At 49.3% G+C, this 15,327-nt stretch overlaps 1 protein-coding gene across 4 annotated transcripts in view; it reads left to right on the top strand.

Moving 5' to 3' along the window:
• ATP9B (ATPase phospholipid transporting 9B (putative)) overlaps positions 1-15,327 on the top strand; it is a 171,886-nt gene that overhangs the window by 135,290 nt on the left and 21,269 nt on the right. For all 4 annotated transcript variants that reach the window (XM_081078540.1, XM_081078539.1, XM_081078541.1 and 1 more), the window contains 6 exons: positions 7,378-7,539; positions 8,163-8,255; positions 10,879-10,962; positions 11,266-11,436; positions 13,139-13,237; positions 14,849-14,938. In XM_081078540.1, coding sequence (XP_080934666.1) covers positions 7,378-7,539; positions 8,163-8,255; positions 10,879-10,962; positions 11,266-11,436; positions 13,139-13,237; positions 14,849-14,938 — 699 coding nt within the window. The remainder of the gene's footprint in view (positions 1-7,377; positions 7,540-8,162; positions 8,256-10,878; positions 10,963-11,265; positions 11,437-13,138; positions 13,238-14,848; positions 14,939-15,327) is intronic.

Raw genomic sequence — 15,327 nt, 5'->3', positions numbered from 1 at the left:
ATTTGGATGTTTTTTGAGTGGTCACCCTTGAGTTTATGTAAAAGAAAGTTTGATATTTAGAGTATTCCAGTTTCTTCAGTACGCTTACTTTCTCTATTCCCATATTCCAGTTCAGGCCTTTACGCTCCCCCTTTTTATGTTTCGGTTGCCACAAGTTGTCCCTGTTGATGGTGGTCTAATAGCCTCCTTTAGTATTTCTTGTAGTGCAGGTCGTGTATTAGAAAATTCCCTCAGCTTCTGGATGTCTGGAAAGATCTTTATTCCTCCTTCATATCTAAAGGAGATCTTTGCTGGATATATTATTCTTGGCTCATGATTTCTCTCTTTCAATAGTTTGAATATTTGGTTCCATTCCCTCCTAGCTTGTAGAGTTTCTGCTGAAAAATCTGATGATAATCTAATGGGCTTTCCTTTGTAAGTTACCGTCTTCTTTTCCCTGGCTGCCTTGAGGATTCTTTCTTTATCATTGATTTTAGACAGCTTCAATACAATGTGCCTTGGTGAAGGCCTGTTGGGATTGAGGTAATTAGGTGTTCTATTTGCTTCTTGGATTCGAGGATCCAGTTCTGTCCACAAGTTTGGGAAGTTCTCATCAACGATTTGTTTGAATATATTCTCTGTTCCCTTCCCTCTTTCTTCTCCTTCTGGTATGCCCATTATTCTTATATTGCTCTTTCTGATGGAGTCAGAAAGTTCTTGTAGAGTTCTTTCATTTCTTTTAAGTCTCAAGTCTCTTTCTTCTTCCCTCTGTGTAAATTCCAGGTTCCTATCTTCGATGTCACTGATTCTTTCCTCCATCTGGTCAACTCTACTACCTAAGCTGGATATTTTATTGTTAATTTCTTCTATTGAGTTCTTAATCTCCAGAAATTCTATTTGGTTCTTTTTCAAGATTTCAATCTCTTTTGTAAAATGCTCATGGTGTTCTTTGATTGTGTTTCTGAGTTCATTAAACTGCCTTTCTGTGTTTTCTTGCATCTCGTTCAGTTTTTTCAGAATTGCGATCTTGAATTCTCTGTCATTTAATTCACAAAGGTCCATATCTCTAAGTTCCTTTTCTGGAGACTTTTCACTTTCTTTCTGAGCTATCTTGTTGCCTTGGTTATTCATGGCAATCACTGATTTACTATTTCTCTTCCTAGACATCTACAGGAGTGGCTTCTGCAACAGGTTGATAGGTATGCAAAGAGCTTTTGGAGTTCCAAAGCTCTTTCTGCACCAGATTCAGAGCCCGTTTGTTTCAGCAGTTCTGTTTACTCCTGCAGGGATCCGCCCAGATAGGTGGGGCTAGGGGCGGGGTGAGTTGTGAGAGGTGGCCCAGAGCAATGGCGGCGACCACCACCGCAGCCAGTCCTGCTTCCACAGCTCCCTCCCCTTTGCCGGAACTAGTTGAGCTGCGAATCTGTGTCTGCGGTCCACAGTTCTCAGAGCAGCAAATATTCTGTCCTTTGATCCGACACTGCTACTTTATCGCTTCTAGCACCGAGCAGGTGGGGGCGGGGCGAGCTCTGGGAGGGTAGGGAGGGGGCGGCTAGTCTCCGTGCCTGAGGCTTCCGTTCTCCGCTCGGCAGTGAGGGCTTAAACCACCGATTTCAGCCCTCTTCCCTCAGTCTTTGCTCCGAGGTCTGCCGTGAGCGAGCGTTGGGTTCAGCGGTTTTGTATGCTGCCCCCTCAGCCCTGTGGGCCGTAAGCGGAGCCCTAGCAGTCGGAGTCCTTCCCTCTCCCGCAGCGGCGGTAGTTCCGGGAGCAGCGGGCTCCGAGCACTGAGCTAGGTCTGTGTCCTGCGCCCGCGCGGCTCCGTCTCCGCACTTCTCCTCTCCCTCCTCCCCCGCTCGCGATTCACCCACCTGGAGGTGAATTCAGTAGTCGGCCTCTTCGTCTTGCCTGTCTGCTGTGCAAGGAGTCCTTTGTGGAGTTATTGTTGTCCGATTCGTTGTAAATTCCAGGGGAGCGTTACAGAGGCTCACCTCACGCCGCCATTTTTTTTTCTATCTTTAGCTTTTTGTATGTCATAACCCTTTTTAAGTCTTAAATTAGGAATTCACAATAGGGAAGGATTTCCTTGATTCAAAGATTACTAGAACTAAATAGAAAATGCTAATCTTATATTTAAATTTGTACTTGTTTAAAATGTCTTCCTACTTTGGGAATTGAACAATGATTAAAAGTCCCAGAATATTAAATAACCTTTAGGAAACCCCTAACACATTTGAGACGGAATGAAAATCATCGTTTTTGAAGAGCCGTATTGATGCAGTGTTTGTAGATCCTGGAAGCCCGGCAGAATCGTGTCAGTGGCTCATTATTTAACCTCTTGAACGCGGCTGCATTGGGCTGACGGGTGACAGCTCTTCACTGGAGTCTTCTTCTGTGTCAGCGCGGGGCTCGTGTAACCCATTCAGCCGGAGCTGCTGTGCTATGGCCGCCTTTGGAGACGGGAGCCTGCGTACCCCTGGTTGTCAATTCTTACGATCAGTCACCAGCAGCCCACCGCTCTGCGAGCAGGTTTCGTCTGCCTGTCGCTTTGCCTCTACAGTGTCAGCATAGCGAACTCCAGCTGAGCCGACATTCAGTGCTCCCTGGGAATTCCCGGGCATAGCTCGCGTCCAGCCCTCTTCACGTGTGTGTCTGGCGGGTGAGCAACACGGACACTGAGCTGATGTCAGCAACAGTCCTAGTGGGTGTGAGCTCAGTGGGCAGAGGCGTGCAGAGCCGAGGTCCTGGTTCCAGTGATCAGGGCACAGGGCGACACAAACCCTGAAGCCCTCTGCCGTCTTCTGGTCCAACAAAGATTGGCCATGACTCCCACCGAGCTGACGGCTGCACAACTGCTATGTATAGTGACACTCCTGGCCCCGCTGCAGCCACATCCGCTCACAGAGGGAAGTTTTATGTTTAAGTAGCATTTCAAGGGGTAGATGTCATCTCACTGGGAGATTTATGTGCAAGAATCAGCTGAAATTGATGACAAACACAAGCAGAGTATTTGAACCTAGAAGAACATGACGTCCTTGGTAGCAGTGCTCCTGGGTTGTGGAGGTAAGCTCTGGCGCACGCCACACCGGAGTTCTCGGTTCATCTTGTCGTCGTGCCTTCGCAGCAGGGCCAGCTGTGCTGCTCCGTCAACAGGTGTGGGGGGCAGAGCCCTGTCAGTGACACCAGCCCCCCTCTGTGACCTCAGGACAGAGTGTGGACGGCACAGCGTGCCAGGCCTAGTGATCGGCAGTTTTTCCAGGCAATTAGATTGCATTTTGTTCATAATTCCATTAAATTATAACAATGATGGTAATACCACATTCGAAAATTAAGACACGTCAGTGATCAATTCTGACTGATAAAGTGCACGGTAGAAACGTGCCCTGGAGTATAGCTGGCAGCTGTGCCGATGCAATTGCCAGTGTGACAAAGGACATTTCTCCCAAGCTTTTAAAGAATGATAGCACAGAAATTTTTGAATGATGGAACTGCAGACAAACCTTACCCCATATTATATTTCCTCTTGTGAGATGACTCTTAGAACCACTTTCCATACTGGTGACTTAGCATGGAGAAGCGTGAATGTGTAAATAAATTGCCTGTGACAAAGGTTACCAGACAGTTTTATAGCTCAGTTACTTTGGGCTACAGATAAATCCCATACTATAAAAACTTTTCTGGAACAACGAAAAACGTTCAAAGCCTTCTAAATTATTTTATGAAGCTAACTGAATCCTAAATTCAAAATCTGACCAAGGTTACACAAATATGCACACAATAAAAAAGAAATTTACAGATGAATCTTAAGAACAGAGATATAGAAACCCTAAAACATAATGCCGCCAGATCAGACTTAAAGTGTATCGACAAACCATGACCACGTAGCATTTCTCCTAGGGATACAAGAACACTTCACTGTTACGAAATATATGTTAATATGGTTTAGCCTAGAAATTGGCAGTCACATGGTAACCTTATTTCCATTAGAGACTTTTAAAGGGCATTTAAGTTAAAATTCAGTACCCATGCCTGATTAAAACAAACTAGCCCCCCAAAATCCAATAATGGTAGTTCAAAATAGGAAGGTACTTTCTTAACACAATGTGTGAGCCCAGTCTTACATCATTGTTCGCCGTCATGCCCAATAAGCCCTACAGCCGTTCCCACGTGAAGAATAGAAGATGTCTGCTGTCACAGTGCCATTTCCCATTGTCCTGGCAGTGCTACCTGGGACGGTGTGTCAGAAAAAAGTCAACAGAAGTAATGAAAGGAAATACAGTTGTCACTTACACACAGTATGAGTGCCATCTTAGTCAGCAGGACCTGCTCCAGGCCAGGCTGATGGGGCTCCCCAGCCCTGGGGCCATCAGCACTCACGTGTCCCTGGCTGTCATCCCTCGGGACTGGCAGTGTCACGGGACAGCGCGGAAAGGAGGCAGCTGTGCAGACACCACCTCTGGGCAGGACAGTTGGCCATAGTCTGCACAGCCTGTGCTTGGGCCTCCTCTGCCACGTGGCTTCATGCTGTCTGCTGCTGGTCAGTCTGCCCTCCTCCCGTACTGGAACCCCCACGTGCGCACTTACTACCCCTTCGTTGTGGCTGTTGCGGGAAGAACTTCCTGTCTTCTCCAGTTCTGTGTGTGACTTGTCTCCCGGTCACCCCGATTCAGTCACTTGGATCCTTTCTAGACTGTCCTTAATTATTTTTAAAAAGCAATGAAAAATCCCAAATCCTGTTAAGAGGTTGGTTTCCTTTACTCTTTGCCCAAGGCAGTGCCAAGTAACTCAGGTGTCACCCACTCTGCTTTTCCTTCTCTGCCCAGGATGGGGCTTCTCAGCCCTGAGCTGGCCTGTGGGGAAGCTCCACTGGACAGACGCGCGGGGCTCACTTCAGATGCCAGCTGCATGTGTGGGGTCCTCGGATTCTGCTCAGGTTATGCTCTCGGCTATGACCTTGAAGGGTCAGGTTAAAATCAACCAGGGAAGAGATGCATGGGCCAGGGGCCCAGAGAGACCTGGCTCGAACTTCACATTGTCCTCTCCCTGGGGAATTCGGACAGCAGTTACCTCTGCCAGCAACAACATGTAACATCTTCTGTGACAATGTGCACAGAGGACTCTTCACCCAGGAAAGCCTCCTGAGCCTTGGTGTTCGGGGTTTTTATTGAGGGTGAACATGGTTGACACCCCACGTGGCTGACCCTCGTCTCTAGCCCTTGTAGGCACCGCGAGCCCAGCGCCCCCTCCATAAATCACGTAGTGTGCACAGTCGGCATGGCCCCACATTCCCACGGCTCGAAGGTCACTTCCCAGAGCAGAGAGTAAAGCCAGTCAGGCAGCTGCCCCCATTGAGGGCAGTGTCTCGACCTCTCATTCCTCCTGGGCAGAGGTGAGGGGTCAGCATGCTGTCCTGACTGACCTCACTGGAGGCATCTTCCGTGGGCAGGTCCTTCAGTCTTTTCTAACAGAACATGACAACCACAAGCAAAGAATTTTTAGATGGCAGTTTCTCACGTCATTTGACAAACGTTAAATATGTTGCTATCTGTGTGATTTATCTTCTGGAGAGAGAGCATAGAGCTGTTACGAAGTTCACAAAATCGACAGCAATATAAGTTGGGTCATTTCATTTGTTTCCCACGAAAAGGAAAAGCATGGGTTCTGTGTAGAGAGCGAGAGCATCGGGGTGGTGAAGGTAAAATGCTGGGTGGGCCCCCAAACAGTGTTCTCCCAAATGCAGCAGCAGTATACCACTGCGCTGTGGTCCCACCCGCCCAAGTGCAGCAGAAATGCGGGCCTGTGGTTTATTCTCACGTCACATTTGTCTTATCTCTTTAAATTCAGTGTTCTGGCCTGTTGAGCACATTTTCCGATTTGACCAGAGGTTTTAGGCACTAAGCAGGTGTCATGCCTGCACAGGACAGCTCTTATCTTTCAGTCCCCCACAGACTCAGAGGGCCAAGGTTAAAGAGGAAAGGCTCAAGGTCAGACCTTTTCCTGCAGTGTAACTCTTCCAGCACTGACCGCTGGGTTGTGTGCTGAGGTGCAGGCTGACCGATGAGCATGGGCCGTGCCTCTCAGATTCCTGAACAGATTTCAGAGTGTAGCTCGTGGCTAAGTGACAGCAGTCCTACTCAGTTAAATCTCACTAGTTGGCCATCTCATATGTAACATTTTGCTGTCCTAAATTTAAAAATCAGCTAACTGTGACTATTAGTTTAGATGAAATTTGTATTTTTAATGGCCAATTGGGGCTGGGGAGAAACGTGCACACTGTACAGCGCTATTCCTACCTCAAAGCAGACTTCTGAATTGTGTCCCGTGATGGGCTGTGGGATAGACTGGGAAGTGGGACCAGGAGAGTGACCTTTGGGACCCCGCAGGGAAGGAAGGCAGTGGGTGAGGAGAGACCAGCTGGAGGGGACTTCTCATGCGTCTCTGCAGAAGCGGTGGCATCGGGAGGGACACGGGGAGGAGCGGCCCGGTGCTCCCAGGCGTCTCGTGCAGACGGGGCAGCTTGGCTGCGTGTCTCGAACGGCACCAGCTGTGCACCCTCCCACGCCGAGAAAATGGCGCCTCAGTCTCTTCTGTTTTGGGGGCTCAGATGAGGACCCGCGTTGAGAAGGCTGTTGGAGTGCTGCACCCCTTAGGCCTTTTCTGATTGTAACTGAAATCACCAAAAATACAGGATCGTTATGGTAATTTCACTCTCAATCCTGCTCTTCTGAAATTATTCCGTTCCATTTATCTTAGTCTCACATTACTATGTAAACTTTATAAAATATCAGAAATATATTTTAAAAGGTGAATTGCGATGTTTGATGATGTGCAAAATAAAATGGAGTTGCCAGAACTGTGTAAACAGTTCCCATGTGTGTCTTGCCCGTCCTCGACCAGTTGTCCTGCTGGTCTGTGCACTTGCGTACGAGACCCTGAAAGCAATGGGGACGGTCACCCGCGTGCAAGAGATTACAGCCCTCCCTGTTTCGTGCCCTGCGAGCTTTCGGTTTTACGTGTGGACGCACTGACTGCAGAGTTGGCCTGCCACCGGTTCATCTCTTGTCTGAGGAAGGGCAGGTGAGCAGGACGGACTCAGGCGGCGAGCTCGCAGCCCCCCGGCGCCTCAGCCCTGGCCACAGCCTGAGCCCATCCGTGTGGACAGCCCTGCCCTGGGCAGCGAGTGAATCGCAGGGCGGTCAGTCACTGAGGGCCTCCGCCATGCGTCTCGTTTATCTGTGGAGACATTATTCTAAAGTGAACATTGACAACCCACAAAAGTGAAACGTTCTGGGCACAGTGAGTTGTGAAATTGGTGGCACCTTGGCGAGCATTCTGACCGCAATCCTGTAAGGCTTCCCTTCCTGGGAGCAAGTAGCCTCACATCTCGCTGGTCTCTTCCAGGTGGCCCTGGTGCAGTGGACGGAGAGCGTCGGCCTAACCCTGGTCAACAGAGACCTCACCTCCATGCAGCTGAGAACGCCCAGTGGCCAGATCCTGACCTACAGCGTCCTGCAGACGTTCCCCTTCACGTCGGAGAGCAAGCGCATGGGTGTCATCGTCAGGGTACGGCCTGGCCCCAGGCTCCCCTCAGGGTCGCTGCTGCGCTGGCTGCTGGGACGTTGCCCGCAGTCCTCACTCACTCGCTTCAGGCTTGTTACACTGGGTTTTTCTCAGTAAAGTCTCAGTGGAAAAATTCTCAGTAAAGTCTCAGTTGGTGTGGCTCTGCTAAGACGGCTGAGGCAGAATTAGTACAAGGTGCTATTTTTTAGTTTTTGAAATCAGCTGAAGCTGTTTCGTTTTGTGTTCACCAGCAGTTTTAACTCCAGAATGATCTGTGACCCTAAGGTTGCTAAAATATACCCTGTTAATTGTTCTAGCAAATACCAAAACTCTGTCTTGAAGTTGGCCAAACAGGAAGCCTATTTGATCAAACTGTGAAAAGCTGAGCGAGTGATGTGCACTGCAGTTGCAGGCACCCAGCACATCGCATTTCCGCACGGCCGTCGAGACCTGCAGCAGTGTTCTCAGGTCCTGGTGGCCAGAGCTCCCGGGGGACAGCCCTGCACACAAAGATGCTGGAGCAGCTCACAAGCAGCTTCCCGGAGGGTCGCGTCTCCGACCTCTCCTTCAGAGCGACCATTCTTACGTGTGGCCTAAACGTACCTGTTTCTCCTCTTTCATTCCAGGATGAGTCCACGGCAGAAATCACGTTCTACATGAAAGGCGCCGACGTAGCTATGTGCACCATCGTCCAGTACAACGACTGGCTGGAGGAGGAGGTAACGGGCCGGCTGTTGTGCAGACACGGAGACGAGGTTCGGTGCACGGACACAAAACACCTTCTCCACAGCTTGTTTCTTCCGCTGGTATCACTGGAAGAAACTGGGTGCCACATTTCAAACCCGACCCCAAGGCGGTGTTGTTTTTCCTCCAGATCATTTTAAACGATGCCAGTCCTTCTCAGTTTCATAAAGCAGAAGGGATAGAGTACTGTTACAAGTGGCTTACTTTCTACATAAACAACTATTTCAGGTTTTTGTGGATGCATGTAGATATATACAAGTAAGTCCTTATAAAGGATATTTTGTTTATATTGGTGAATAAATAGAAAGCAGTACTAATCAGTCATTTAAAATTCTGAAATAGTAATGTACATATAGCCAAAGTTATATTTTAGTGATACTCATTTTTTAACCTAAATTATTTGCAAGAAGATTTTAATTCGCATTTTAATCTAATTCTAACTTGTACTCACTTTAGGACTCACTTTAAAAATGGAAAGTAAGATGCAAACATAACCAATGCTCTATTTCATCAAATGCTCTGTAAACAAATAACCATTTGCATTTGGCCACGTGAGGTTATATTATTTGTTGTTTCCATTTACGTGTTAATAAGAAGCTGGATTTCAAAGTAAAAGCAAAGCCCAGCAATCAGCACGGTGCCTTCTCAGTGCGTGCACACCACCGTCAGCATCCCGGGGCCCCTCACGGCCGACGGTCTGTCACTGCGGCCACACCCCTGTGCATGACGGTATTGGCAATAGGAATCAATAGCCCTCAGGCTCTGCCATTTAATCAGGGACATGAATAAATCAAGCTCCCTGAAGACCTAGCAAAATGCCATAAAAATTACTTTGGGTCATAATGATGCACAATTAATTATAAAATACTTGTTTAATTTATTTAGCTTTATGAAGTCAAATCAATAACTGTCTTGCAACAGACAGACAGTGTCAGATTGTCTCTCGCAAAGATAACTTTATGAAAGAGCCTTTGTCCATTTATTTCCTCAACATGCAATTTCTCCCCTTAGATGAATCCCTGACCTCCCCCCCGTCCTTGATGAGATGCTGCCGTGCGCGCAGAGCCCAAGTTCCCGGGGGGTTCCTAAGGCTTCTGTCTCAGCACGCTCCCAGGTGGGGCTCTGGGCTATAAACGTGTGTTCTTCAAATGTTAGGAAAACACAAGAACCAAAAACACCCACACATTCCCACATCGTAACATGGATAGGCCAGTCTTAGGAAACGTGCACTGGACATCTGCACACAGACTTCCAGTAAGCGTGGCCTGCACCGAAGGGGTGTGGGGGCACCCGGCCCCCTCCCTCTGACTGTTCCTGTAACTGAAACAAGGGGCGTAGAATTGGGGAGCAAGGGAGGTGTGATCGTGCCACCGTCCCCTAGGTCCCCATGCAGAGCCTTCTGAGCTGGGACCGCTCTGTCACCCTTTCTGCCATGACAACAGTCTGCGTGTGTAACAGCATCAGACCTAGTCAACCGCCTGAATTCAAAGAGTTTCAGAAAAGCGGCATGGTTGATGCCGTTTACGTGCCTGCAGGTTTTAACGACTTGTCACCAGAGGTAGTGACTGAGTCTCCCACGTGGAGCAGGTGAAGTCCCTAGAAACACTAGCCTTGCCCTGGGGACACGGTGGGAGGTGGCAGGGTCTCTGCTCGGGGTCAGCGAGCCAGGGTGAGTCTGGAAGATGCGTCTGGCCTGTTTATCAGCCAGCCTGCGTGCTTGCCCCTGGGCGATGTGGGATTTCCACTCATGTCTCCAATTCTGATGCGCAGAAGGGCAGACACTCAAAGTCACGATCCCTTCAGTGGCTGGGACTGCCCGTCGCTGTGGCTGGGGTTGCCTCCCAGAGCTGGCACCCATGCTGCAGTGCGCACGTGCAGGACGTCCCAGGTCGGTCTGCGGGCGCGCCATTCTTTCCTTCCCATCGCAGACACTGACTGTCAGTCGTAACACTGCATTCCCAAGTTTACTGACTTCTCATTAAAAGAGCTGATTTGTTTGTTTGTAATACGTGTGCTTAAGGGCACAATCACATGATCGGCTTTGTGTTTGTAAATGTACGCTGGAGACATTGTCTGTGATGCGTTGTTCTCTAGCTGTGACTTAGAATCCGTACCCTTGGCCTTTGCTAAACACACCTGCAGAAAGCCCTCTCCTGTCCCCATGTCACGGCGGCAGACCCTGCCCTGCGTCTGGCACCGCCTTTGCTGGGCCCCTGCCCAGAGTCCATCTAATGATCCGTGTTACACTGCGCGGCTGGTGTCAACACTGAAAGTCGTGTAGCTCACAAGTCTGAGTTGGGGTGACAAAGAATTGTGCTTGTTACTTGGAGAGCTGCGCTGTGACACGACTCTGTCCTGTGCCTTTGCTTCTCGCCCTCAGAAGTCACTGTGGGATGGGGACTTAATGGGACAGCGTGTGTACAGGGCAGTGTGCTGTGTGCTGTACACCGCCTGCCAGGGGCAGCTGAAACCGGATCAGCCTGCCGCCCGGCTCGTCTCTCGCTTACGCGGGATGGACAGACTTCGGCAGGACAGACTCGCCAGAGAGGGGCTGTCGGGCCGGGCTGGGCCGTGTGTCACCTGCGCCTTCTTTTCCAGTGTGGGAACATGGCCCGTGAAGGCCTGCGCACCCTGGTGGTGGCGAAGAGGACGCTCTCAGAGGAACAGTACCAGGATTTTGAGGTGAGCAGCCTGGCTCAGCTCCCTGACACACATCCAGCCCCTGCACGCCTGGTACCCGCTGTGTGAACTCAGGGGGTCCTGTGGCCCCAGCGCAGGAGCGTCAGAACTTAGTCCCCCAGCCCATGCTTCCGCTGCTTGTCCAGCCTGCTGGGAAAGGAGTCCGCGAGTGACAGGGGAAGCCCCTAATGTTGCAGGTTCCATGTTCAGTAAATCCCGAGGGATTGACAGCATAGCCCCTCCCCGTCTTCAGAGCTGACCATGCACAGGTGACACACAGGTGCACACAGCTGTCTGTGTCCTCAGAGCCGACACGCGCAGGCCCGGCTGAGCGTGCATGACCGGGCGCTCAAGGTGGCGGCAGTGCTGGAGAGCCTGGAGCGGGACATGCAGCTGCTGTGCGTCACGGGGGTAGAGGACCGGCTGCAAGAACATGTGAGGCCCACACTGGAGACGCTGCGGAACGCCGGCATCAAGGTACCACCCAGGCCGCCCCGCACCTTCTGGGAGGGTGGGCGGCTGCGGAGCAGCCATGCTCAGTGACAATTTGTGTTTCGGCGCATCGCTGCTTTTATTTTAAGACTGACTTGTGGACAGGCAGACTAGACACAGAATGGAGGGAGCTGCCCAGCCGCGCCTGGCTTCAGGGCAGGGTGGGCCTACAGGGCGTGGTGGGAGCTGCCCCCTTGTGGGACAGGGACAGCTGTCAGTCAGGAGGCACTGAGGGCTCGGGTGGCAGGACGCGGGCGCACTTCAGACTGAGACCAGTTACCCTTCACCCTGGTCGTTTGCACGCTGGTTTTCTTGTGTTCTTCATAGGCTGTAAATCAGCCCCTCAATCTCCCGTGCCAGATTATTGGCAGATTAGAGCAGTGAGTGTTGTTGCGTAAGATTGGAGCATTTGTATCAACTCCTGAGCTCTGAGACCTCCTGCAGGCCTCTCTTTTTTTCTTTCCATTTCCTATGGAAAGGAGACCCACTTTCCCTCTCCACGCGGTGAGAGCGTGTCACTTCAGAGAGCCCTCGAAACGCAGAGACCCCTCAGCAGGTCACGCGCTCCTGAGCTGCAGGCCCATCCGTGGTAGTTCTTGTTCTTGTGTGTCACTTGTTCCCGACAGTGTCAGGATCTCAGGTCTGGCTCAGTGAGGTGCGTAAAGATGCGTAAAATGAATAAAAAGCAGATACCCAGACAGCGAGGACCACACACAGACTACACCCAAGCAAAGAATCCGTACAGATAACTTTCTCGTTCCTGATCCAAAAATGCCTATTTGTGCCTGGTGCATACGGCATCTGAAACACCCACACGGGAAGGTTTTGCTGTTACAAAGTACATGTATAAGCCGTCCGATTACCTATGTAACGTCCTGGTTTTGCTCTCATTTTAGACTGGGGACATTTATGTACATACGTGTGCGTGTGTGTGCCTTTCAGTAAAAGCAGGACTACTGGACATGCTTTGTTTCGTACACCTTTCGGCTTCACTGCCACCTGTTTACCCACTTGGAAGCACAGCTTCTGGCTGAGAAAGCAGCAAGCTGGCACGGGGTGTGCAGGGGCTCCCAGCTCTTGAGCCATGACCGTGGGACACCTTGGGCCTGTTTGTTTGGCCTGGAAGCTGCGTGAACCTGCCTTTTGACGTGTGCACTTGTCTGCCCAGCCTAAGCCATGCGATTCCCGAGCTGCACTCACTCACGTGCCCCAGATTTCAGCCCCGAGTCTGAGTGTCACTTTGCTCTTACTTGTATTACTAAGCAAATCATCAGAGACTTTTTACTCTGGTGAAGCGTACATGACATAAAATGCACCATCCCAACCACGTTTAAGTGTCTAGTTCACTGGCACTAAATACACTAACAGTGTGTGCAGCCGTCACCTCCATCGTCTCATGAGCTTTCTCATCTCCAACTGAAGAAACTCTGTCCCCGTTAGACCATGTGCCCTTCTGTGGCTGGTATATTTCACTCAGCAGTGTCCTCACAGCTCGTTTCTGTTGCATTGTACCTGTGCCACATTCCACTTGTCCAGCCGTTCGTGGACATATGCATTGCTTCACGTTTCAGATAGTGTGAATAGTGATGCTGTAAGCATGGGTGTACCAATATCCGTTCAAGGAGAGACAGTTTTAAGAGATGAAAGTGTAATATAGAGAAGTTCACCAGGTTAAATGGTTTCCTAGATCTGGATGCTGACAGGCGATAAGCTCGAGACGGCCACTTGCATTGCCAAGAGCTCACATTTGGTGTCCAGGACACAGGATATTCACGTCTTCAGACCTGTAAGTATGTGTCCACATCACGTGGAATTGTGTTTTATCTCACAATGAAAACCTATTGGTTTCGTGAGAATGTATACGCAGTCACTTAATTACTGAATGTCTGTTTTAAAAGAGAAATATTGTAATTTTCTTACTCAGTTTATAAAAACATGTTAAAAATAGGTTTCTATGAGTTATACACATTAAATGTGATCCAAAGCTGCTTGTTGATAGTGAAATAAGTTCTAAATTCAAGTCTTTTTTTGTTGTACTATTAGAATTGTCTACACAACTAAATATCTGTATTAAAATAGGTGTGTCCATTGATAAAAACTACATTTTTCTATTAGTTACACACGTCACACATGATCCAGAAGCTGTTTTGTGAAACAAGCTCAGTTCAGAGGAGGAATGTGCTCCACCACCATTTCAGACTAAACGCTCTTCCTTAATTAGCTCAAGGAAAACTAATAGAAATGATCTAAATGTATGTGTTTACTGTATGTATCAGTTATGACTAAATTTAACGCAAACAAAAAATAAAAGTTTCTTGGGTCTTGATTGATGGTGGGAGAACAGACATTGTCTGTCGGTGTCTGTTCTAAATGAAGCACTGGCACCTACAGAAACAGTTATTTGAATATAATTTACATGTAAATAGTTTATTTTGAAGCATCAGAATCGCAAATTAGGCCCTGCAGACTACTATTTGCAATTAAATTATTAATGATTCTGATAAAACTTCAGATCAATTTTTGTTGACTTTTTGTCATTATAGCACCACAAATTGAAATTTCCACAATAAAACCTACCTATTTAAAGATGAGTGTGAGATTAATTTGGGCCACATGAAACTTTTAATTTATTTCTGTCCCGTAATATATCATTTCTTTTATGCCCCATAAAATCTCCACAGGAAGAATGTAAGAAACGAGTATATTGATTTCTGAAATGTTTTCATTCTAAAATTAATGATATTTCAAGATCATGACTTGGTTTTACTCTTTCAAGTCGTTAATCCTTCACATCGTTTGCTTGAACTAACAGAATAAACCTGTGGCCGGGATAACAGGAGCCATTTTACAAAAGCGTTTGCATCAGGTGACATATTTTGAAAGAGACTTTTAGATCTTCTGTGCCTCTGCCGCATGGCTGCGGAGCCGTCTGGCTGCACTGAAATGTCATTCAGAGGCACTCTGTCCCCCACCACGCTCTCACCGTGGAATACCGTGGACTTTTCATCGATGGTCATTGTGGTCTCTTCTGGGATCCTGTTGACAAAGTCCATTGTCGTCCCCGAGGGCAGAGCAGCTGTGAGCTCACTGGTGCCCTGTTACTGTTTCTGGACGAGCCAGCTTCTCCTGCTCACTTTATCCTGTTGTAATTGTGGTACTTTCACTGCCTTTACTGAGTGAGTGCCCGCTGTGAGGAGCCAGAAACCCAAAAACAGCCTGTTAAGTAAGGAGGTATTTGTCCCCAGCACTGTTGGAGACACTGGGAAGAGCTGTTTCTTACAGAGCTTCACGTGGGGGTAGCTTCTGCCTCTGGACCTCACAGATTGACAGACGAGACTTATGTCAGAGCGTTGGCTTTAGTAACACTGTAATGTGGGACCCTCCCCCTTTGGTGCAGGTCACCAGTCGAGGAGAGGCCCATCTGGAGCTGAACGCCTTTCGAAGGAAGCATGACTGTGCACTGGTCATATCTGGGGACTCCCTGGAGGTGAGGCTGGTCTCTGGCCCAGCATGTGTCTGTCTGTCTGTCTGCCCATCTCCCTGGAGGTGAGGCTGGTCTCTGGCCCAGCATGTGTCTGTCTGTCTGTCTGCCCATCTCCCTGGAGGTGAGGCTGGTCTCTGGCCCAGCATGTGTCTGTCTGTCTGTCTGCCCATCTCCCTGGAGGTGGGGCTGGTCTCTGGCCCAGCATGTGTCTGTCTGTCTGTCTGCCCATCTCCCTGGAGGTGAGGCTGGTCTCTGGCCCAGCATGTGTCTGTCTGTCTGTCTGTCTGCCCATCTCCCTGGAGGTGAGGCTGGTCTCTGGCCCAGCATGTGTCTGTCTGTCTGTCTGTCTGCCCATCTCCCTGGAGGTGGGGCTGGTCTCTGGCCCAGCATGT

The sequence above is a fragment of the Rhinolophus hipposideros genome, assembly GCF_964194185.1.
Source record: "Rhinolophus hipposideros genome assembly, chromosome: 17".
Taxonomy (NCBI): Eukaryota; Metazoa; Chordata; class Mammalia; order Chiroptera; family Rhinolophidae; genus Rhinolophus; species Rhinolophus hipposideros.
This window is presented reverse-complemented; position numbering and strand designations above follow the sequence as displayed.